Consider the following 24,209-nt stretch of genomic DNA (forward strand, 5'->3'; position numbering starts at 1 on the left):
AACATTGGGGTCGATATGTTCTTTTGAATTGGTGTTTCTTAGCTTCATCCCCTCCACTCTTGGTTCCCTGTAGACTTTTCTTTATTTCACTTAATGTAACCTTCATTTCTTCCTGAGTCTTTTTTATGCTGTTGAAGTACCCAATGAGTTCCTTGAGCATCCTGATAACCAGTGCTTTGAACTCTGCATCTGATAGATTGCTCATCTCCATTTCATTTAGTTCTTTTTCTGGAATTATGTTCTGTTTTTTCATTTGGCCATATTTCTTTGTCTCCTTAATTTAACCATTAGGAAGAAAAAAGCATTCAATGCAAACAGCAAGAAAAAAACAAGAATTTTTAAAAAGAGGATAGGCAGCCCTGGCTGGTGTAGCTCAGTGGATTGAGTGCTGGCCTGCGAACCAGACAATCGTGGTTTGATTCCCAGTCAGGGCACATGCCTGGGTTGCAGACCAGTTCCCTGCAGGCCAGTTCCCAGCAGGGGATGCACAAAAGGCAACCATACATTGATGTTTCTCTCCCTCTCTCCTTCCCTTCCCCTCTAAAGATAAATAAATAAAATATTTTTTAAAAATCTGTTAAAAAAAAAAAAGAGGATAGGCTAAGAAGCCTCTAAGAGGCTTCAAATGAGACAAAGAGACAACTTCAAATATATCAACATTTGAATCATAGGGGAGCCAGAAAGGGAAGAGAAAGAGCAAGAACTTGAAAACTTACTTGAAAAATAATGAAAGTAAACTTCCCTAATTTGGTTAAGGAAATAGACATACAAGTCCAGGAAGCACAGAGACCCCCAAACAAGATGGATCCAAAGAGGACCACACCAAGACACATCATAATTAAAATGCCAAAGGTGAAAGATAAAGAGAGAATCTTAAAGACAGCAAGAGAAAAGCAGAGAATTACCTTCGAATGAGTACCCATAAGACTCTCAGCTGATTTCTCAAAAGAAACTTTGCAGGCTAGAAGGGACTGGCAAGAAGTATTCAAAGTGAGGAAAATCATGAACCTACAACCTAGATGACTCTATCCAGCAAAGATATAATTTAGAATGGGAGGGCAGATAAAGTGCTTCACAGCCAGACAAGGTAAAACTAAAGGAGTTCATTATTGCCAAACCAGTATTACATAAAATGTTAAAGGGAATTATATAGGGAAAAGATCAAAATTATAAACAGCAAAATGGCAATAAATTCACAACTATCAATAACTGAATCTAAAGAACAAACTAAGCAAACAAGCAGAACAGAATCAATCACAGAAATGGAGGGTTACCAGCTGGGAGGGGGAGGGAGGCGATGAGGTAAAAGGTGCAGGGATTAGGAAGTACAAATTGGTAGCTACAAAACATAAAGGGGGGTGTTAAGAACAGCATAGGAAATGGAGTAGCCAATGATCTTCAATTCATGGCCCATGGACATGAACTAAGGCAGGAGGGGTTGCTGGAGAGAATGGGGGTACTGGGTGGAGGGAGACCAAGGAGGCAAATTGGGACAACTGTAATAGCACAATCAATAAAATACATTTAAAAAACTCTACTATAGATAATCTAAAAAGTTAAAGATTAACATTCATAACTAGATTATAAATCTTATATTCTTAACAACACAGTGCTTATGATTACAGAATATCAAAAACAATCAAGATTATAAGTCACATGTAAGTTTTGCAGGCAAAAACTACATGTAGTTCAGAATACATGAATTTTCCAGAATTTTAGAACAATATAGTGTATATGATGTATACACAGTAGGAAAAATGTAGGCTTACAGTTGTTCACCTGAAAAATAATATAATAATTAATAAATAATAATACAAAAAGAAACTATGCCTCATGTACTAAACCTATATCTGCTCCACCCTGTGTAACACTTCTACCAGGGCTTGGAGCAGCACCCAGTAAACAAAATGTTAATATTTCTGTGGTGGAGTATATATATATATATTCATAGTAAACCAGATAAAGACAATAAATTAATTTCATATCAATTCAGGTCAGATTTGCCAGTTATGAGGTTGCTTTTTTTTTTTTTTTTTAGTTTTCAAAGATTTGGGATTAAGAATTGCAAATAAGAGCATGCACTGGTAGTCTGTTTTCCTCTGGAGAAACTTTTATTAGCATCAGGCCAGTCCAATCTATACACCTAGAGGGAAGGGATCTAGGGAATCCACAGAAGCAAATGCAAATAAACATAACAGATGAAAACGTGAGTCCTGGTATGATGAGAAGCACATGCTCTAAAGTCAGGACAAACACATCGATGAGGAATTTCTAAGAGCTGAAGGATTAGTAGAAGATTTGTAATTAGCAGTTGTCATGAGAAAATAAACAGTGGTAGAACATCAAATCACTTATTTTATTTTCTTTACATTGGAATCTTCCAGCAACAGTAAAGTATTTCCATTGATAAATGAAGAAATTGAAGGCTATGGGTTCTATCAGCTACCTATTCTATGTTAAATAACATTGATACCTACCATACCTCTCTGTCAACAAAAAGTTACATATACAGTTGTCAATGGAAAGTTACATATGTAGTTATATGATACAAACTTTGTAAAATATAAATTTATTATATAAACTGTAAACAGCATTAGATTAAAATAGTAGAATTCTCTATAATGTTCACAAACATCATTTTATCATAAATTATCTAATAATATCCTCCAAATCTATTGCCTCATATCACAAACTATAAATAATTGCTCAAATCATTAAGTTAATAGAGCAGTAAAATAATATATAACAAACCAAATTAAATAAAAATTGCACAATGGTTGATAAATAATGAAACAATTGATTTCTTACATCACAGATTATACAAATTATTTTCTTAATACCACTCAGGTAATTTGTATGGATTATTATGTCAAGAGCAATGGAGTCACAATGATTAATTTGGTATCTTCTGCCATGAAAAAGCTACCCTTTCTTTCTAGGACAAAGGTGCAAAAACAGTAAGGTGTTCAATCAAAACCTACTATATGTATTAGTTGATAGGTTTTTTTTCTATTGAAAATACACTGTGATTATATTGATAATTATAATAGTAAACAAAAACTTCTACCAACTTTCTTTTGAAGAACTTCCAAGTAACAGCTATTATGGGCATTACCATAACATGCACCTATCCCTCTGAGCTAAAGATCTCTCCATTTCACAGATGAGAAATAAAAGCACAAAGTCTGGGTTACAGCTAACTTACGCTATTTTACTTAATACTATTTAATACCTAAATAGTGTTTTCAATGGGCCCAGCACTATTCTAATTGCTTTACAATATTAACCCAGGTCTCAACAATTCTGTATGGTGGATATTATTGTAGGCTCGAGTTTATAAATGATACACTAAAGCCTGCAAGGGTCAAATGACTTGCCCACAGTCCCATAGCTAGTAAGCGGCAGACCCAGGACTAACACCCCCGTGGACGAGCTCCAGAATCAGTGCTCCTCACAGCTACACTGTACTAGCATTTCTCCATGTGAATTCAAATTTTAAAACTAATGGATGTAACAATTACGCTCATTGTTTCACAAATATGAAATATTACCTAGAAAGTAGAAAAACATTATATATCCACAAACCTAAACTTGTTAATAGAAGCAAAAAAATGAAACTATTTTTAGGAAAAAAAATAGTTCAGTTTGAACTCAAAAAACATATGACATCACAATGGAAGAAACACTTGCTTCCCTAAAGGAAATGCTGTGGGATATTTTAAAGCATTACAGGGAAACACAGGGGATTATTTGCCTTAATATCTCCATTAATATCTCTTGGGAGATTTCACAGTAGCTGAATATCAAAGATTATTTTTGAAATATTCTTTGCAATGAAGTTAAACAATAAATTTAATTTTTTAACAGAAAGAATATCTCTAGAAAGTGGGTTTATAGACTATATTTAAAGAGTTTGTGTTAAAACAGCAAAAATGTTAAAAGTTTACAGTGTTATTTTTATTCTAGCTTACTCTTGATGTACAAAAATAGATAACTTGCAGTCAACTTATAGCAAGGAGAAGGACCTCAGACTACCCTATTGCTTCACATACAAACCCTAACTCATCTCTGAGGCTGTCTGCACATCCTCACAAATCCAGTGTAAGGACATAAAATAGGCATTTATCTTTCTTGCTTGATGTAGAATTGGTCAGTCTGTCATTATCAACTAATTGCTGACCATGGAGGATCCCAAGGACATGAAGCATTTCAAGACTGGTAAGGAAGAAGCCTTAACCCTTAAGCTACGCCACCTTTGTGAGATTTTCCTTTTATAAGACCTGGATCTGTGATACCCGCAAAATGAATTCAGCTTCCTGGTTTGGCCAACATAATGTATATAAGTTCATCATAATATCTGTCTTGTGTTTTTTGTTTAAATTTTTTTTAATGTGATAAAATATATATTACATGAAAGTTACTATTTTCACGAAGTAAACAATTCAGAGCATTCACAAGGGTTGTGTAACCATCTCCACTATCTAGTTCCAGAACTTGCTCATCATCACAAACGGAAACTCTACCCATTAAACACTAAATCCCCATTTCCTCCTCCTTCCAGGTCCTGGTAACCTCTGCTCCACTTTGTCTCTTATAAATTTTTTTATTCTACATACCTCATATAGCTAGAATCATACTATATTTAGTTCTTTATCATTTATTTCATTTAGTATGCTTTCAAGGTTCATCCACACTGTAGCGTGTATCAGAATTCTATTCCTTTTTATATAGACTGAATAATATCCTATTGTGTGTATCTACTTCATTTTATTTATTCATTCATTCATCTGTTGATGGACATTTAGGTTGTTTCACCTTTTGGTTATTGTGAATAATGCTGCTGTGAACAAAGTCCTCGTTTACATTCCTTTGGAGTACACACCTAAGAGTGGAATTGTTGGGACATACAGTAACTCTATACTTAACTTTTTGAGAAATTGCCTAAATTATGCTTCATAGCAGCCACACCATTCTGGACCAGCAGTGCACAAGGGTTCTAACTTCTCAATATCGTCACCAACACTTACTATTTTGCATTTTTTATAATAGCCATCCTAGTGGGTATGCAATGTCCTGTAGTATTGACTTTGATTTTTTTTAGGGAGGGATCCCTAGTTTCAAGTCGCACCTCTGCCATATGCGAACAATGCAGATTTGGATGAGCCATGCAGCCTCTCTGGCCTGAGTTTTCTCATAGGCAAAAAGGGTCCACTAGTTTATGCTATGCACGGTTCACAGAGTATGGGGCCGAGGGAGTCATGCACATGGCGGAAAGACTATTTATGTATTGTGACATGAGCCTCACTAGCAAGACTACCCCAGTTCTGAGACAGATGTATCAAGCCATCTTAGCCTAAGGCCATAATGGCACCATGCATTTACCTTGACTTTTAAAACTTTTTAATTACAAAGTATAGCACACATTCAAAAAGTGCACAAGACTTAAGTGTCCAATTTAATGAATATTAGGAAGTGATTACTTGTATAACACTATCTGGGTTAAATAACTGAACACTCCTAGCACCCCAGAGCCCTGTATTACACAGTACCCTCCGGCCCCATAAAGTTACCCACTAGCCAGACTTTTATGGTAATGACTTTCCTTTTTACCCAAGTACACATTCCAGAAACGCTGTAATTTAGTTGTACCTGTTTTTTATTTTAAATAAATGGAACAGAGTATGTATTCCTTTGGGTCTGGCTTCTTTTGCTCAACTTTATGTTAGCGACTCATCCATGTTGCTATGTGTATGTGCAGTTTGTTCATTTTCAATGTGTATTATATTCCATTGTGTGAGTATTACAAAGATGTGCCCATTTTTCCATGGAGAGATATTTGGGTTATTTCAAAATTTTAGCTATTATAAGCAAATGTTACTATGATAATTGTAATAATGATCTTGGTACACATATTTGGATATCTCTACTCAGAATTACTCATAACAGAATAGCTATGAAAAGTGTAGAGTTTAGTATGTAATGCCAAACTGTTATTAAAAGGTAGTAATTTCCACTATCAACAGCAGTCTCCATTACTCTCTTTTGTTTAACTTTTTTAATGTGGTAATATATATACTAGAATATTCTAATATGTATTAACTATATATACACATAATATTCTAATCAACACTAGCTACAAAGTATTTTTATAGTTTTACATTACCCTGATTATCAGCCTAAACTCTTTTTCAAAATGTTTATTTTTCATTTTTTTAACTCTTGTAAACAGCGTCTTCAAGTATCACGCCGAGTTTTCCATGGAGTATTTTGGGTTTTTTTCTTAAAAATTTGTAGGAGTTCTTATACAGTCTGTATAAGAATCTTTTATAGGTTACGTGAATTGCAAATACCTTCTTCTACTCTGTAGCTTGCTCTTTTACCTCCTTAATGAGGATTTTTTTAACTTTATTTACTTATTTTTAGAGACTGCACTCCCACCAACAATACACCAGGGTTCCCTTTTTTCCACATCCTCTCCAACACTGGTTGTTTGTTGATTTATTGATGATAGCCATTCTGACAGGGTAAGGTGATATCTCACTGAGGTTTTAATTTGTATTTCTCTAATGATTAGTGATGTTAGGCATTTTTTTCATGTCTACAGTCACTCTTATTTGTCCTCTTTGGAGAAGTGTCTATTCAGGTCCTTTGCACAATTCTTAATTGGGTTGTTTATCTTCCTGGCACTGAGTTCTTTTAGTTCTTTGTATATTTTGGAGATTAAACTCTTGTTGCATGTATAATTGGCAAAAGTGTTCTTCCATCCAGTGGGTTCTATGTTTGTCTTGCTGACAGTTATTTTAGCTGCACAGAAGCTTTTTAATTTGATGCAGTCCCATTTGTTTCTTTTCTGCTTTGATTCCAGTGCCGTAGGGTATATATCAGCAAAAATATTTCTATGTTGAATATCTTAGTTTTATTACCTATGTTTTCTTCTAGGATTATGGTTTCATGATTTATATTTAAACCTTTTATCTATTTTGAGTTTATTCTTGTGTACAGTGTAAGTTGGTGGTCTAGTTTCCTTTTTTTTTTTCCCCTTTTTCTTTTTGCATGTACCTGTCCAGTTTTCCTAACTGGGAAGAGACATTTATAGAAGAGACAGTCTTTGCTCCATTGTATGCTGTTGCCACCTTTGTCAAATATCAATTGCTCATCTGGTGTGGGTCGATTCCTGGGCTATTTGTTCTGTTCCATTAATCTATTTGTCTGTTCTTGTGCCAATACCAGGCTACTTTTATGACAGTGGCTTTATAGTATAGTTTGATATCAGGAGTTGTGATACTTCCTCCTTTGTCCTTCTTTTGTAAAATTGCTAAGGCTATTCAGGGTCTCTTTTGGTTTCATATAAACTTTTGGAATATTTATTCTAGTTCTGTGAAGGATGCCATTGGTATCTTAATAGGAATTGCATTGGATGTATAGATTGCTTTGGCCATTCAAATGGCCATTCCTTTGGCATGGGTAGAATGGCCATTTGAATGATGTTACTTCTTCCAATCCATGAACACAGTATGTGCTTCCACTTATTCGTATCTTCCTTGATTTCTTTCTTCAGTGGCCCACAGTTTTCCAAGTACAGATCTTCTATCTTCTTGGTTAAATTTATTCTAAAGTACGTTATTTTTTCTTTTTGTTATAATAGTAAACAAAATTGCTTTCTTAATTTCTCTTTCTGATAGTTCATTATTGGTATATAAAAATGTCATCAATTTCTGGGTATTAATTTTGTATCTTCCTATTTTGCCAAATTCATTTATTAGGTCTAGTACTTTTTGGTGGGATCTTTAGGGATTTCTATGTACATATCATGTCATCTGCAAATAATGATGGCTTTACTTCCTCCTCTCCAATTTGAATGCCTTTTATCTCTTCCTCTTCTCTGACTGCTGTGGCTAAGACTTCCAGAACTAAGTTGGATAAGAGTCCATGAAAGCGGACATCCTTGTCTTGTTCTTAATCTTAAAAGGACACTTCTAATTTTTGCCCATTGAGAATGATGTTAGCTGTAGGTTTTTCACATATGGCCTTTATTAAGTTGATGTATAATCACTCTACTCACAATCTGCTAAGTATTTTTATGATAAATGGATACAGGATTTCATTGAATGATTTTTTGCATCAGTTGATATGATCGCGTGATTTTTGTCTTTCATTTTATGTGATGAATCACATTTATTAATTTGCAAATATTGTACCAAACCTTGCATGCCCAGGATAAATCTCACTTGAGCATGATGTATGATTTTTGATGTATTGCCAGACCCGATATTTTGTTGAGAATATTACCATCCATGTTCATCATGAATATCGGCCTATTCTTTCTTTGTTATGTCTTTACCTCATTTTGGAATTAGGATAATATTGGCCTCATAGAAAGAGCTTGGAAGAGCTTCTCTCCTCTTGAATATTTTGAAATAGTTTGAGAAGAATCAGTGATGGTCCTTTGAATGATTGATAAAATTTTCCTGTAAAGCCATCTGGTCCAGGGCTTTTGTGTGACAGAGTTTTTTGATTACTGCTTCAATTTCCTTCGTTGCTATAGGTCTATTCAGGTTTTGTGCTTCTTCCCATTGTAGTTTTGGGAGATGGTACACTTCTAGAAATGTATCCATTCTGCCCAAGTTGACCAATTTCTTAGAATATAGTTATTTGTAGTAAATACCTTGTATTTCTGTGATATCAGGTGTTATTTTGCCTCTTTCCTTTGATTTTATTTATTTAGGTCCTCATTCTCCTTTTTTGATGAGTCTGGTTAAATGTTCACCAGGCTTGTTTATCTTTGCAAAGGACCAGCTCCTGGTTTCATTTATCTTTGGTATTATTTTTTTAGTCTCTGTATCATTGATTTCTGCTCAGATCTTGATTTCCCTCTTTCTACTTGTTGTTTGTTGTTGTTCCTCTAGTCCTTTAAGATGCAGGGTTAGATTATTTATTTAAGATTTTTCTTGCTTCTTGAGGTAGGCCTGTAGTGCTATGACCTTCCCTCTCAGGACTGCTTTTAGTGTGTCCATAGGTTTTGGTTTGTTGTGTGTACATTTTTCTTCCAGAATTTTTTAATCTTCTCCTTGATCTCATGGTTACCCATTCATTATTTAATAACATGCTATTCAGCCTCCAGGTATTTGAATGTTTTTGAGTCTTTTTATTGAGGTTGATTTCTAATTTCATGTTCTTGTGATCCCAGAAAATGCTTTACATGATTTCAATTTTCTTGAATTTGTTAAGGCTCGTTTGTGGCCTAACAGGTGGTCTATCTGTGAGAATGATCCATGTATCCTTGAGAAGAATGTATATACTTCTGTGGAGTGAAATACAGGTGAACCTCAATTAAATCCATTTGATCTTGTGTGTCGTTTAATGCCACAGTATCCTTGTTGATTTTTTGTCTGGAAGATCTGTTCATTGTTGACAGTTGGGTGAAAAAAATCCCCTATTATGACAGTATTGTTGTCAATACCTTCCTCAAAGTCCACCAAGAGTTTTTAAATATATTTAAATGTTCCTGTATTGGGTGCATATATATTTACATGTGTTATGTCTTCTTGTTGGATTGATCCTTTTAGAATTATATAATGACCATCTTTGTCTTTTTTTCTCGCCTTTGTTTTGAAGTCTATTTTGTCAGATACAAGTATTGCTCCTCCCACCCCTTTTTTGCTTCCATTGTGTGGAATATTTTCCTCCATCCCTTTACTCTTAACATGTGGAAATCTTTTGCTCTGCAGTGGGTCTTTTGTAGACAGCAGGTATATGGGTGATGCTTACTTATCCATTCAGTTACTCTGTATCTTTTGATTGGAGCATTTAATCAATTTACATTTAAGGTTATTATAGATAGGGTCTTATTTATTGCTATTTTTACATTGTACCTCTGTTATTCTATTTCTTCTTCTTGCAGAAGGTCCTTATAACATTTCTCGCAATGTTGGTTTGGTAGTTCCAGGACTAAAAATTTCTTTAACCCTACTTTGTCTGGGAAGCTCTTTACTTGACCTTTGATTTTAAATTATAGACTCACTGGTTAGAGCAATCTAGGCTGCATGTTCTTAGCTATCATTACTCTAAATATATCCTGCCAATTTCTTCTGGCCTGTAGTGTTTCTGTTGAGAAATCAGCTGAGAGTTTAATGGGGACCCCTTATATGTAACTAACTGTCTCTCTTGCTGCCTTTTAAATGGTCTCTTTGTCATCAAGCTTTGCCATTTCAATTATGATGTGTCTTAGTATAGGTCTCTTTGGGTTCATCTTAATTGGGCCTCTGTCCTTCCTGAACTTGTGTGAACTTTTTCCTTCACCAGATTGGTAAGTTTTCTACCGGTATTTCTCCAAATAGGTTCTCTAACCCTCTCTCACACTCATCTCCTTCTGGCATTCCTATGATGTGGATATTGTTACACCTGATGTTGAACATATGGAACACTCCACAAATCTGCATATCATCTTTGTACAGGGGCCATGCTCATCTTCTCTGCCATCACTCCAATTTCAGCATGTGTGCTGCCGCAGCAAGCACTCTATTTTTGTTATTGATGCTATTTCTGTCTTTTATATATTTGACCAGTCTCACCAGTAGCTTATTCATTTTATTAGTCCTTTCAAAAATGCATATTTCGCCATGCTGATCTTTTTTATTCTGTTTGTTTCATTATGCAGATAATCCCTGACTTATGATGGTTCAATGTAAAATTTTTCAGCTGAATGCATATCTACTGGTCCAGGGCTAACCAAGCCCACTGAATAAGTAAGCCCATTCAGTAAGTCTGTTCAGTTACTGACATGCATTCAGTAGAAACCATACTTCCAATTTTGACTTTTGATCTTTTCCTAGGCCAGAGATATGCTGTACAATACTCTTGTGATTCTGAGCAGCAGCAGTGTGCCACAGCTCCTGGTCAGCCAGGTGATCTTAGGGGTACACAACCAATACTCTACAGTATACTGTGTTGTCAGCATTTTTTGACTCTGTTTTTGTAAACTATCATTTCTACAAAATGCCCATGTGTCTCTTCTGCTTCTCGTGAAAAGAAAAGAAAGGCAATTACTCTTGAGATGAAACTCATGATAATTGCCCAACTGGCCCTGACTGGTGTGGCTCAGTGGATTGGGTGTCACCCCTCAAACGGAAATGTCACTGGTTCAGTTCCTGGTCAAGGTCCATGCTTGGGCTACGTGCCAGGTCCCCAGTCAGGAGCATGTGAAAAGCAACTGACTGATGTTTCTCCCTCACATCGATGTTTCTCTTACTCTTTTTCCCCCTCTCTTCCACTCTCTCTAAAAATAATCTTTTATAAAAAAGATAATTGCCCAACTATAAGCTAATATAAGTGCTCTGAGCACATTTAAGGTAGGTTAGGTTGAACTATGGTGTTCAGTAGGTTAGGTATATTAAATGTATTTTAGACTTATAATATTTTCAACTGTGGGTTTAGGGGAACATATCTCATCATAATTAAAAAGCATCTGTATTGCCCTGGCTGGTATAGCTCAGTGGATTGAGCGCAGGTCTGCGAACCAGAGGATCGCGGTTCAATTCCCAGTCAGGGCACATGCTTGGGTTGCAAGCCAATTCCCTGCAGGCCAGCTCCCAGCAGGGGACGCACTAGAAGCAACCATACATTGATGTTTCTCTTCCTCTCTCCTTCCCCTCTAAATATAAATAAATAAATATTTAAATAAATAAATAAATAAATAAAAAGCATCTGTATTATTAATTTCTGCTCTTAGTTTTATTTTCTCTTTCTGTATTCATTTATTTTAATGTCATTTTGTCACTTTTCAAGATGGTTGCTTAGATCATTTTAATTTTCCCTTTCTTCTTTCCTAACATGTTCATTTAAGTCTATAAATATCCCCAAAATAATGATTTGGCTATATATTGCAAGTTTTTATTTGTCATATTTTATGATAATTCAGTTTAAAATATTTTCTTACATGCATTATGATTTCCTCTTTGATTCACAGGTTATTTAAAAGTGTACTTTTTTCTTTCCAAAGTGTGAATTTTCTAGTTATCTTATTATTGTTTTCTAGCTTAATGACATGTGGTCACAAAAAAAACTCTATGATTTCAATTTTCTCAAATTTGCTGAAATGCATTTTATTATTCTACTATTTGGTTTTTGTAAAAGTTTCTGGTGTGCTTCGTGTATTGTATTCTTGAAGTTACTGGATTTACTTTTACAAATGACAGTTAAATGTTTAATTATTAAAGTATTCTATACTTAGAGAAAAAATCATTATATTAAAATTGTCCTGTATGATTGTAGATTTGTCTTTTCTTCCTCAAAATTCTGTCAACTTTTGCTTTGCAAAATATCTGGAACATTGTTACCCCTAGGAATCTAGGGCATTTTAAAGGCCCCAATCTTTACAGGACCTGAACTCCTACTTTGTGCTTAGGCCCAAGAGTTTGTCAAAAGCACTACTTAGTACTAGTATTAAGTACTTGTACTTTTTCTCTCTTCTTTGTGTTTCAATTCAATATATGTTAATACACTCATTACAAGTGCCTGGTTAATATTCTCTGATGTCTTCAAGCAAATGTTTCGGTATTTTTTCCAGCTTTTCTAGTTGTTATCACAGGAAGGCTTTGTCCAAATAACTATGGCCCTATTACCAAAGGCAGCAGTTCTAACTCAGTGTTTTTTAAAATGTTTTTAGCCATGAAACTCTCTTTTTCATATAAGCCTATATGGAATTTCAGTACATGAGACAGAGATGCTGAGGTTACGAAGTGTTTGAAGATTCCAAAGCTTCCCAAGTAGGTCTAGTTATAGAGAAATACTGAGCTGGACCCAAGAATTCCAGTCTCCTGGATACATAAACTTGATCATCTGGATTTACCTATCAGTTCTGTTTGTGTAGTTACCAGTCCAACTTTGAGAAACAGCTTTTCACTTGATAAGTCTATTCGATTACTGATTTTCTAATACTACAAGGTTGTATCAGGAATAATACAACCTTCTGATAATATTAGATGCCACATACTATTCAAAGCTTCTTAAGAAATATCCTGAAATCTGTGGTCAAGAAAAATATGGCCATAAACCTGACCGATGTTAGCTCTATTTTCTTCTTTTTTTAATTTTATAGATCAACTAGCCAAATATATATACACCTCCTCATAAAGTATTTAGCAAATCCTCATAAATTATTTATATTAGGCATATGTTTACAACATGTATTTTATTAATAAATATCAACTTAAGTAGCTTCTACATATAAGGTAAAAAGATATAGGCTTCTAATCTCTCAGGAAAAGAAAAGACGAACATCTTTTCCTTAAAAATTAATGTGACGTTGACTTGGATTTTAATAGCTAGATATGAGTAGGACATGTTTATTTCTCTCTCTTCCTTGTGTTTCTATGTAGAAGAACTTGCCCCAATATAAACTTCCTGGCTCCTACCAGAAGTAAACTATCTGATTTGTGGGTATTAAAAAAAGAAAAAGATGTACTTGGCTCAACCCCTTTCTCTTTTTGGATCAGCCTATCAGCAGAAAGGATGCATTCCTACTTGCTCTTGTGCCAACACAATGGAACTAGACTTTATGAGGTAGTGCTAGTGGAATGTTTGGGTTGATCCAGCTGTGCCTTTGAGTGGATGGGTACATTGAATTATTCAATTCAGTATTAGAAAACTCACTTGCTTATTATATCCACGTACCTCAGTGTAGCTTTTCTGAATAAGGAGCTACATTTTGGTGACCGTCTATCTGACTCCTACATTTCTCTTTCACATGGTTATGGACTGGGGCAGGGAAAAGGGTATGTTTAATGACCACCACCACCTCCTCCCAAAAGGCTTATAATCACTATGTTGGGGTTATATGAGCATTTAACAGAAGTTGAGAATTCAAGATTCCAGGATTAGGAATATCTCTTCTGACCACCAGATGGAAAAAAAAATAAAAAGGCCTGAAGCAACTTTAAGGTACAACTTCTTTCTCGAGAGCAACCTCCTAGTTTGCCTACTCACAAAAGTTACATGAGCCACCAATAGAAAATAGATCATGAAATCTGGAATTGTAAGAGTAACATTAAAAAGATTGAAACAATCCTTCCTGGCTAGAATTTAAAGTTTTCCTGATCATGCTTCCAGAGTGATCTACGTAAAGAGAAGCCTCTTTCATATATATGTTGTAAAGTCTTTAAGATGGCCATCATTCTTTTAAATCATATGGAAATATTAATGAAAGTAGTGTAAGTTTATTTTAATAATTTGCTTCAAATCATTGAAACTATAGAATATGGCTTTGGCATTTACATATATAGAAAATTGATGACTAACTTCGCCTCTACCATTGTGATCAATCGGCTTCTGTTTCCAGAGAGTTAAAGTAGGTTAAAGGTATTGCAAGAGTATAATAACAGAATCCAGGTCAAGCAAAGATTGCAGGTCCATCTCACATTATTTTTTGTGAAAACCATTCCAAGCCAATACAGGTCAAAAAAAAAATTCAAGCTAAGGTAGTTTCATTTTCTTTATTGTCTACTCAACTGCTAGTTGAATCCTATCATCCTTTCAAGATCACTTAGTTTTTCAAAGTCATGGTTTACTCTCCTCTATCCTAAAGAGTAATACAATTTAACATATGTGAAAAATAAAGTCATATATTCATCTTCAATTCTAATGGGAACTATGGTTGTTTTGAGATGTTAAAATGTGCTTGTTTACTCTACATTAATTTTTGCAACTTAATAACAATATTTTTATGCTTTTGGAAACTACCTAAAAGTGGGTAACATTTATAAAAATTCAATTTTTAAATAGAACTTAACTAAATACATCTCCCACTGATTTGTTTGGTTATGAAAGGAGTAGTAGAAGCATACTGAACAATAAAAATTAAACTAAAGGCATCTTCTCAGCTGCTAGGCTGAAGAATAAATGTTAAAATAGCCCTATTGGGGAAAAAAGTTAAGTTTATTAGCAATTTTAACGGTTCTTACTTGGCTTATAAAAGCAAAAGTATGTAAACCCAATAATCTCATTTTCATTACTGCCATCCCCTTCAGGTTTGTATGGTCCTTTAAAGGTAACGATTGTGCAAATTCAAACTCTTTTGTAGGCAAGGGTATGTCTGAATTTTCAGTCTGTAGCTTTTTCATTCGCCATATAAAAAAAAGCCTTTCAATTTCAAACTGCATTATGGCATCACTTGGTATAAAACTCACAGAGTCTAGGCAACTTAAACAAGTACCTGGAATTACCCCAATCAGTACAAATGCCTGAGAGTGATCCTCTTGCATCAGTTGTGTGTCTGTAAACCACTAGCAGGCACTGTTTACATAGTTCAACCAGGCGCTGGCAACACTGGAGCTGCAAAGGAGTCACCACCTCAGGGCTCTTACTGAAAATACTCTCCCAGGAGGATCTGTTGGCATGGAAACAGACATGACCTCATGAGGCTGTTAAAAATGGCAACCAGCTATATCACTTACCTAGCAACAAAGCAATAAGGAAAACTAGAAATAGTTTTTTGCACATTTGAAATGACTACAAATGACTGAAAGGTATAAAATAAATATATGTTAGTAAATTAATCTTGGTATTAAAAAACAACGTAGACTTCATAGACATTTGTTTATAAAGACTACTGCTGCCAACTGTGGGTAAAAGAAAGGATGGTTTTCCAAAATCTTCTAAAAAAATTGAGCTACTCTGTACTAAAGTGTTTGTAAAATACTGAGCCAATTTCTCAAAACATAGGTATTCCAGAAATTTAGGTTTTCTAGGAAACTTTATGTACCTTTATGTTAATAATAATCCCACAAAAAAAAGAATTTAAAGGATATTTGTGACCTCTTTGCACTAGGAGAACTTAGGTTAATCCCTTAATTATGACCACACCTTTCAAAACTTTCAGATATAATTATGTGCATGATATTCCTAGAGTTCTGTAGCTAGAAGTAATGTTATCCCAACAAATACTGCCCTACTGCAACCCCAAAGGCAGGGTCCTCACTCCGCTTATACCAAAGTATGCAGTAGTGAGTGTTCATGTTCTTACATTCTCGGTGAACTTCAATTGCATTTGTGTGCACACACATGTGTGTGTTTACAATTATTAAGTTTACTGTCATGGTCCAAATCAGGACATACCTTGTCACATCACCCACCACCACCACCACCAGAAAACAGAGAGAGAGAAAGGGAATGAGTTTTTCTCTTAGTATAAATGAAACTCTTCTCAAGCCCAAAGGGCAATGTTTGGTCTGAGGCTAGGTAATGGTTCAAATCTCCTTTTATATAAACGAATTTACTTAGCCCTTAGAAAGAGAAAAGAGTATATTTTCAGGAAGAAAAGGAATATTAAAAAATTTTTTTCTGAAGAAACAGACTTCCCAGTGGAAATTCAAAGACTCCATTTTATATCTTCTGCGGATATTTGATATCTTTGGAATCCTTTTAAATGCTTTAGAAATTCATAAAGTTATTTTTAATTAGAAAGAGTACTTTTTTTCAGGAGAAACATGGTCTCAAAAAGATAGCTGTCATCACTGAATGATGACAGGTTCTCTTAAAAGTATAAGATTCAAATGAGTTGATTAAAAGAAATAAATTTTCTTGCATGTTCTGAGATGCTCAGGAGTCAACAGTAATATGCTAATAATATGCTAGTTAAATTAACTCTAAAAACAAAATTTATTACTTAATATAAGTAAAACTAGATATGTTTATATGTTTATATGTGTGTATATATCCAATTCACCTAAGTTGATCAAGGAAAATACTCAAAAAATAATTAATTAGGGAATATGTTTATAATTAATAAGTCTATCTAGCAGGCCCTATATGTCTGAGCCCAGAGAAATAAAAAATTCATATAAATATAAATGCACTCAGAAAGTATCCTGTGTTCTGACAGTTTTCTCTCCATTGGGATTCTGGGTATTTCTGCAAAAATCAACCACTACCACAAACCTCCCCTCTACATATTTTTTGATCCCTCGGAGCCACTTGATCAGATCTACTATCAGGTCACTCACATCATGATAATTTGTTTTTTCAGATGTAAGAAAAGGACAAGTAGGACTTCCACCAAGATGCAGGCGTAGGTGGAAACACCTTACGTCCATGCACAACCAAATCTAAAAACAACAAAGTTTTAACAACAATAAACACAACCAAACCAATGCTCAGCTAAATCAGTAAGAGAGGCGAAGCCAGCAGCGAAGTGGGTTGGCCAAAAAAATCCGCGACCAGTGTAGTGTGCAAGCAGCCGAAGGCGCGGATCCCAGGTGCGGGCTAGCTGCGGGCGGACCCAGGGAAGAGGCATGGCTGGCTACCTGAGATCAGTCAAGCATTTGCGTGCAGATAAACCAATGAAGGTGGCGGGCTCACACATTTCTGCTCGGATAAACAGGTGGGGGCAAGTGGTGGGACGGACTGGGCTAGCAGAGAGGACTGCCATTGCTCCCACTCTGACCCTGCCCCCACATACAGTATCACAAACCAGTGACCTGGGTGGCCCCGTCCTGGTGAACAACTAAGGCTCTGCTCCTCATACATAACAGGCACAAACAGATAAAAACATGGCTCAAGAACAACTCAGAGCCCCAGAGCCGATAAATCTAAGTGATGAAGAAATAGCCAAACTTCCAGATGCACAGTTCAAAACACTGGTGATCAGGATACTCACAGAACTGGTTGACTTTAGTCCCAAATTAGAAGAACATATGAAGGCTAAACTAATTGAAATAAATGGTAATGCACAGGAAACCAATAGTAATGGAAAGGAAACTGGGACTCAAATCAAAGGAGTGGACCAGAAAGAGGAAAAAAATGACCAAACAGAAAAGGATGAACAAACAAAAATTCAAAAAAATGAGGAGAGGTTTAGGAACCTTCAGGACATCTTTAAACATTCCAACATTCGAATTATAGGGGTACCAAAAGGGGAAGAGGAACAGCCACCAGTGGAAAACTTATTTGAACAAATAATAAAAGAAAACTTCCTCGTTCTGGCAAAGGAAATAGACTTCTAGGAAATCCAGGAAGCTCAGAGAGTCCCAAAGAAGTTGGACCCAAGAAGGAACACACCAAGGCACATCATCATTACATTAGCCAAGATTAAAATGAAGGAGAGCATTCTAGAAGCAGCAAGAGATAAGGGGACTGTCACCTACAAAGGAGTCCCCATCAGACTGTTAGTGCATTTCTCAAAAGAGACCTTACAGGCAAGAAAAGGCTGGAAAGACGTATTCCAAGTCATGAAATCCAAAGACCTACAATCAAGACTGCTCTATCCAGTAAAGTTTTCATTTAGAATGGAAGGACAGATAAAGTGCTTCTCAGATAAGACCAAATTCAAGGAGTTCATCATCACCAAGCCCTTATTATATGAAATGTTAAAGGGACTTACCTAAGAAAAAGAAGATAAAAAAGATGAACAGTGAAAGGACAGCAAACTCACAGTTATCAACAACCACACCTAAAACAAAAGCAAATTAAGAGGATAGCTAGATCAGGAGTGAACCATAGAAATGAAGATCATGTGGAGGATTAGCAACAGGGGAGTGGGAGAAGGAGAAGGGGGGAGAAGGCACAGAAAATAAGCAGCATAGACAGTAGATAGAAAATAGATAGGGGGAGGGTAAGAATAGTAGGGGAAATACAGAATCTAAAGAACTTGAGACACGTGTTCATGAACTAAAGGGGGTGGGGGAGGGGTGTGCAGGGTGGAGGGGAATGGGGGGAAATAGAACAAATGTAATGGCATAATCAATAAAAAAAAAGAAAAGGACAAGTAAAATGGAAGAAAGATAAAAGAGCTTCTTCTTTGACACTCTAAACTGATGTAACATTCTGAAGAATATGTGAGTTACAATCTGAGCAGCTTTGGCTCCTCACTCTCTCATTCTTCCTTAAATATTTAAAATAAACATACAGATCAAGGGCCTGTACCTACTTTTGGTGTGTATGTTCACCACCACTCGCTGAAGACCACATTCTACTCTGTTATCTATATCTAAGTGTCAGCATGCCAGAACCCTCATAAAGAAAAAGGAAAATGAACACAACTTGCTTCGTTTAGTACTCAGCTAATGGCACCCCCTCTGCACAAAGGAAACCTGTCCTTCACTGAGACCCCACTTCCTACCCACCCCCTGGCACAGCTGAGTAAATGTGAAATGCTCCTGTAACACTACAGTATCTCAATTTCAATGCTACACAAACTTTTTAAGAAGGTGAAGGATGTGGAAATAATTAAAAATAGCAGTGCTTTTATCAAAGAACCCAGGGTTTCATCTGTCTGCTTTCTGAATCTAAATTCCAAGGAAATGGAAGAACGGAAATCCATGGGTTCAAAAAGAAAAATTAAATGGTTAAAAAGGTCTTTCAGGAACACCTAAATCCTCAGAAAACATGAAATAAAATTACTTTAAATGACTTTTGTTAGTCATATATTGATAAGATACAGAATTATGAATACCTCTAACAATAAAGGGGAATTATTAATGAAATTTGGAGACTTAAAAAGCTTCATATAACCCAGTAATGCAATAATTTTCATGCCCTTTCTCATCAAAATAATAATGCAGTTATCGGTGGTGAAACTGACACATCTCTCCCCTTTACTGGACGAAGGCTTAGTGGATGGATGAGTGGCCCGAAGTTAAGTACAAACATCTGTATTATGCCAATTGGGTAATCAGCATCAGAAAGAGTAATGAGCTGAGAAGTACAAACAAAAACACATTGAAATGAAAGTCATACGAGAATAACAAGATTCACATCATTTTAAGTAGCCCTCATGTTATACATACATTTTCAAATAGGCAGAGAGTTCGGCCTAGAAGCAGACTTAGAATATTTCTTACAATTTCCCCTTCCCCTAAGATGCTAAAAGAAAACCTTTTCCATGAGAAACTTCCAAAGAAAATGCCTTTGGCTAAACTGTCCAAGCCAGATTATTTTCTTTGGGGTTTACATGTCAGCGTTTTGAGAAGAAAGAGGGCTTTTCCAAACACAACATTCCTCCTCCCATACTAGCCCCTGCACCCTCCTCTTTGCTTTACCTGGAAAACACCCATTTTTCCTCTTCCTTCAGATCTCACTGAAATGTTACTTCCCTTGGCCATTCTTCCCAAGATCTCAGGCCTTGTCTGAGTCTCAAAAAATCTAGACTTCTGTTATCCCAGTAAAACATGATGGACACACCTTGGCTAGTGTGGAACCAAAGAATCTCTGGTTTGATTCCCAGTCAGGGCACATGCCTAGGTTGCAGGCCAGGTCCCCAGTTGGGGGCGTGAGAGAGGCAACCAATCGATATATCTCTTGCACATCAATGCTTCTCTTCCTCTCTTTCTCCCTCCCTTCTCCTCTCTCTAAAAATAAATAAATAAAGTCTTTTTAAAAAAACCATGGGGACAATTCTAAGAGACATTTCCTTGAAAAGAACACATTCAAAATGTGGGGCAATGTAACACTCCCAGCAGGCTGCATGTGGTGATTTAAAAAAAAAAAAAAGGTCACTAAGCACAGACTTCAGCAGACTGGAAGAGCAAAAGAGAGGGACAAAGATGTTTTCTATTTGATGCATTAGTATAACCTCCAGGCTAATTCCAAAGAAACCTACCATAAATATCTACACATTCTTTGATATTTCTAGGTGTGGACAGAGAATGGTTTACTCATTGTTTTATTATTGGGCTGTTGACAGGTAGAGGCAGTAATCAAGTGTGCCCAGAGTTATTTGGATTATATTGTTCCAAAGTCTTGCACCTAACTATGAAAGATAACTGCAACCTCTTATTAAAGTCTTCCCTTTAGAACTAAACTAAGAGAACAGTTCTATCTGGACTTAGTAGGCAGGCTGTTAGGCCTCAGTTAAAGGTGCACACATTGACCAGATATGATCTAAAGATAAGTGGGACTCCTCTGGGCCCCACACTGAGAATCAAATATACACACCACCATTTGACTTCATGAATCTGAGGAAGTCTAAGAAATTCACTTGTAAAGCTGCAAAATAAAACCCAGTATTAAACTCACCTCTACAAACCACCAAATTAAAAAATAAATGGATTCAAAGCTACTTCCACTCTACCTGCCCAGGGGCAGTGGGAAGGGGATTTGACTAATGCTGTAGATTTTCAATACAGCAAGCTTTGCAACCACTGTCAGGGCTACTTTGAGGGAACTTAATGAAGCATAGTGTTGAGGGCTTGAGCTCTTGATGACTCAGAAAACTTAGATTTCAATCCAGGCTCACCTAGCTACTATGAGAACTTGGGCAAGTTATATAGTCTCTTTATGCTTCAAATTCCTTACCTACACAATGAGAATAATAATAGATTACCCAAAATATTATTGTAGTGATTTTAATAATATTTTACATGTAAAATGGTATTAGGCATTTAGTAATACCTAAATGTAATACCTAATTTAGTAATACCTCATCGGGGTCTGGCATTGGGGATTATCTCATGGACTCAAAGTCCTCAGCTCCAGTATCAGTAGCAGACTGCCTCACTGCCTCACTGCCTCACTGCCTCACTGCCTTCCACGGTGGAGAGTAGCTGACAGTCATATGTGGCATTCCAAACAACGAATCAACAAACAAACAGAAATTCCAATTATGAATTCACATTGAGAGAACTTCTATATCAACTAAGGAGCCATGGAGCACAGTCCGAAGATTTCACTTAAGTCTCTGAAGAAATAATTTATAGCCTGGATTATTCTCAGATTTCATTACAACCCAGAGCACCTAATGAACTCTCCATGCTGGTGAATGGCAGCTGAGGATAATCATGGTGGTGAGAGTGAGCCTGCAAATGCTATATATGACTCAGTACTAAATGACTAGAATATTTAAATGGCGGACATTGAGAGATCATTTCAGACCGCAGTTGTTTGTTAAGATTGTACAAAGGAAGTGTATAGCCTGAGCCTTTACAGAGGGTTTAAATAGTGCAGAAGGGATTGAAGGGCTAGGGTTGGAGCAAGCAACCCAGTCAGACACTCCACGGCATGACGTTCAACAGCTGAGAGAAAGAAAAGGCACACTTTTAAGATATTTGAAAAATAATGAGGTTTTTTTTCTCTAAAACAGAGTTCAAGGAGGGAGGTAATGAGGAGAAAACTAGAGAAATAAGAAAGAACCAGCATCTTGAGAGTCTTGTGCCTCTAGATAAGAAGTTTAGACTTTCACAATAAATGATGGAACTCACTACAGAATTTAGGAAATGACCCTGAGACTAGGGTGGGTAAAGGAAACAAAAAAAATTGAAGGCAAAAAATGCCTAGAAATCTATTAATTCTACCTTCTATCACAAAAAAGGCTCCATTCTCTGAGATCCTATAATCCCTTATCTCTGTCTCTTTTAAGATCATTATTTTTGTATATATCTTATTTTGTCTATTAGAGACAGCAGAGCTAATTGGCTAAAGGCATGAAATCTGGATCTCTGAGATCAAATCCCAGTGTACTAGGTCTTTAGAACCTACCTGTGCCTCAGTTTCCTTGTCTATAAAATAGAGATAATCAGAGCACTGCTTCAAAGTCACATTATGAGGATTCAATCACTTAATACATGTAAAGTGTTTAGAACAATGCCTAGCACATAGTGAATAGTATCTTGGCCCTATTCCCATTGTTTTTTAATATCTAGTGAGGGAAGGATCTATGTTCGATTCAACTTCGAATCGAGTACTTGATAATTGTTAAGAACAATAAAAGACAATCTAGAGTAGCCATAGTGACAATGTGACAGAAAAATGAACACGATTTAGCAGCTGATTGAATAAAGACAGTGAAAGACAAGGCAGATGCAGATGTGCCTGAGATATCAAACCTGAACAATTAGGAGAATAACAATGGGGTTAAGAGAAGTCAACAAAGAAACTCATTACCGAATGAAAGGAAGGTATGAAATGTTTGGTTTTAGCTATCTTAAGGCCAGCCTGATGATGGGTCCCGAGAGCTTTGGCAGGACTGAAATTCTGGAGAGGAGCATGAGTATAGCCATACTTTTGGAAGTTGTTTACATAAAGACGACAGCAGAAGAACCTTAAGGATACTGAGATTTTTCATTAATTAAGACCATCTCTTTCCCCTGAATTCAAAATAGTTTGGTGGTGTTATATTCATAATCATCAGCTCCGTGAACTCAGCTTAACTGCTATAAATTATAGTTGAGTACTAAAAATTACATGTAGTAAAAAAATCCAAATTAAAAAAAATTATTACAGAAATTTAACCATGTTATTGAGCTACCTGTATAACTTTTGGTAAAATATTTTAAATAAAAATAATAAAAGATAACTTAGAACTTACCCTGAATCACAGAAACAATTCCACAGTCCCTGGCCATGACTCCAGAGTAAGCGATTAAAAACCCGGTTAAAAATCCGATATAAATATATTTCATCAACATCAGTTACCTTCCAGATGCGTGGAAGAATTGTACGAATACTTGTTTTTACTATGTCCAAAACCTAGTAGAAAAAACAAAGTATTTCAAAATCTAGGTGTATATGTGTGTGAATCTAAAATTCAAAGATAAAAATATTAAAAGATGAATACAACAAACATACACAGACTTACTCATAAATGAACAAAAGCACAGACTAAAAGTCCAGAAATAGATCATTGCATTCAAAACATTGGTATATGCATAGGTAGCAAGTTCAACCACTATAGTTAAGATTAAATTTAATCAAACAAGAGGATATAACCCTTATAAACATTTATGCACTCAACAGATAAACACCTAAATATGTAAAGCAAATCCTGATGTATATAATAAAGGGAGAGACTTGCAGTAACACAGTCACAGTGGAGGACTTAACACCCCATTGGCATCAATGGACAGATCTTCCAGACAGAAAATCAACAAGAAAATGGACACCTTAAATGACACACTAGATCGGATAGATTTAATTGGTATCTTGAGAGCATATCACCCCAAAGCAGCAGAATATACATTCTTTTCAAGTGCACACAGACCATTCTCTAGGATAGACCACATTTTAGGACATAAAACAAGTCTCAATAAATTTAAGAAGACAAAAATTATATCAAGCATCTTCTCTGACCATAATAGTATGAAACTAAAAAATCAATCACAAGTGAAAAACTGAAAAATACACAGAGAAAAGAAAGCTAAATAACATGTTACTAAACAATGAATTGGGTTAATACCAAGATCAAGGAAGAAATCAAAAGATAATTAGAAACAAAAGAAAATGAA

At 35.8% G+C, this 24,209-nt stretch overlaps 1 protein-coding gene and 1 non-coding gene across 2 annotated transcripts in view; both read right to left on the reverse strand.

Moving 5' to 3' along the window:
- TTLL7 (tubulin tyrosine ligase like 7) overlaps positions 1–24,209 on the reverse strand; it is a 149,068-nt gene that overhangs the window by 6,294 nt on the left and 118,565 nt on the right. Inside the window, exons 20-21 of the mRNA XM_037163981.2 lie at positions 23,294–23,454; positions 15,209–15,382 (exon numbers count right to left, since the gene is read on the reverse strand). Of these exons, the coding sequence (XP_037019876.2) occupies positions 15,209–15,382; positions 23,294–23,454 (335 nt within the window). The remainder of the gene's footprint in view (positions 1–15,208; positions 15,383–23,293; positions 23,455–24,209) is intronic.
- On the reverse strand, positions 10,410–10,517 carry LOC119062903 (U6 spliceosomal RNA). Its single transcript, XR_005085070.2, has one exon. It is a non-coding gene; the product is annotated as a U6 spliceosomal RNA (small nuclear RNA).

This window comes from Artibeus jamaicensis, unplaced genomic scaffold, assembly GCF_021234435.1.
Source record: "Artibeus jamaicensis isolate MK-2021 breed Jamaican fruit bat unplaced genomic scaffold, CSHL_Jam_final scaffold_1019, whole genome shotgun sequence".
Taxonomy (NCBI): domain Eukaryota; kingdom Metazoa; phylum Chordata; class Mammalia; order Chiroptera; family Phyllostomidae; genus Artibeus; species Artibeus jamaicensis.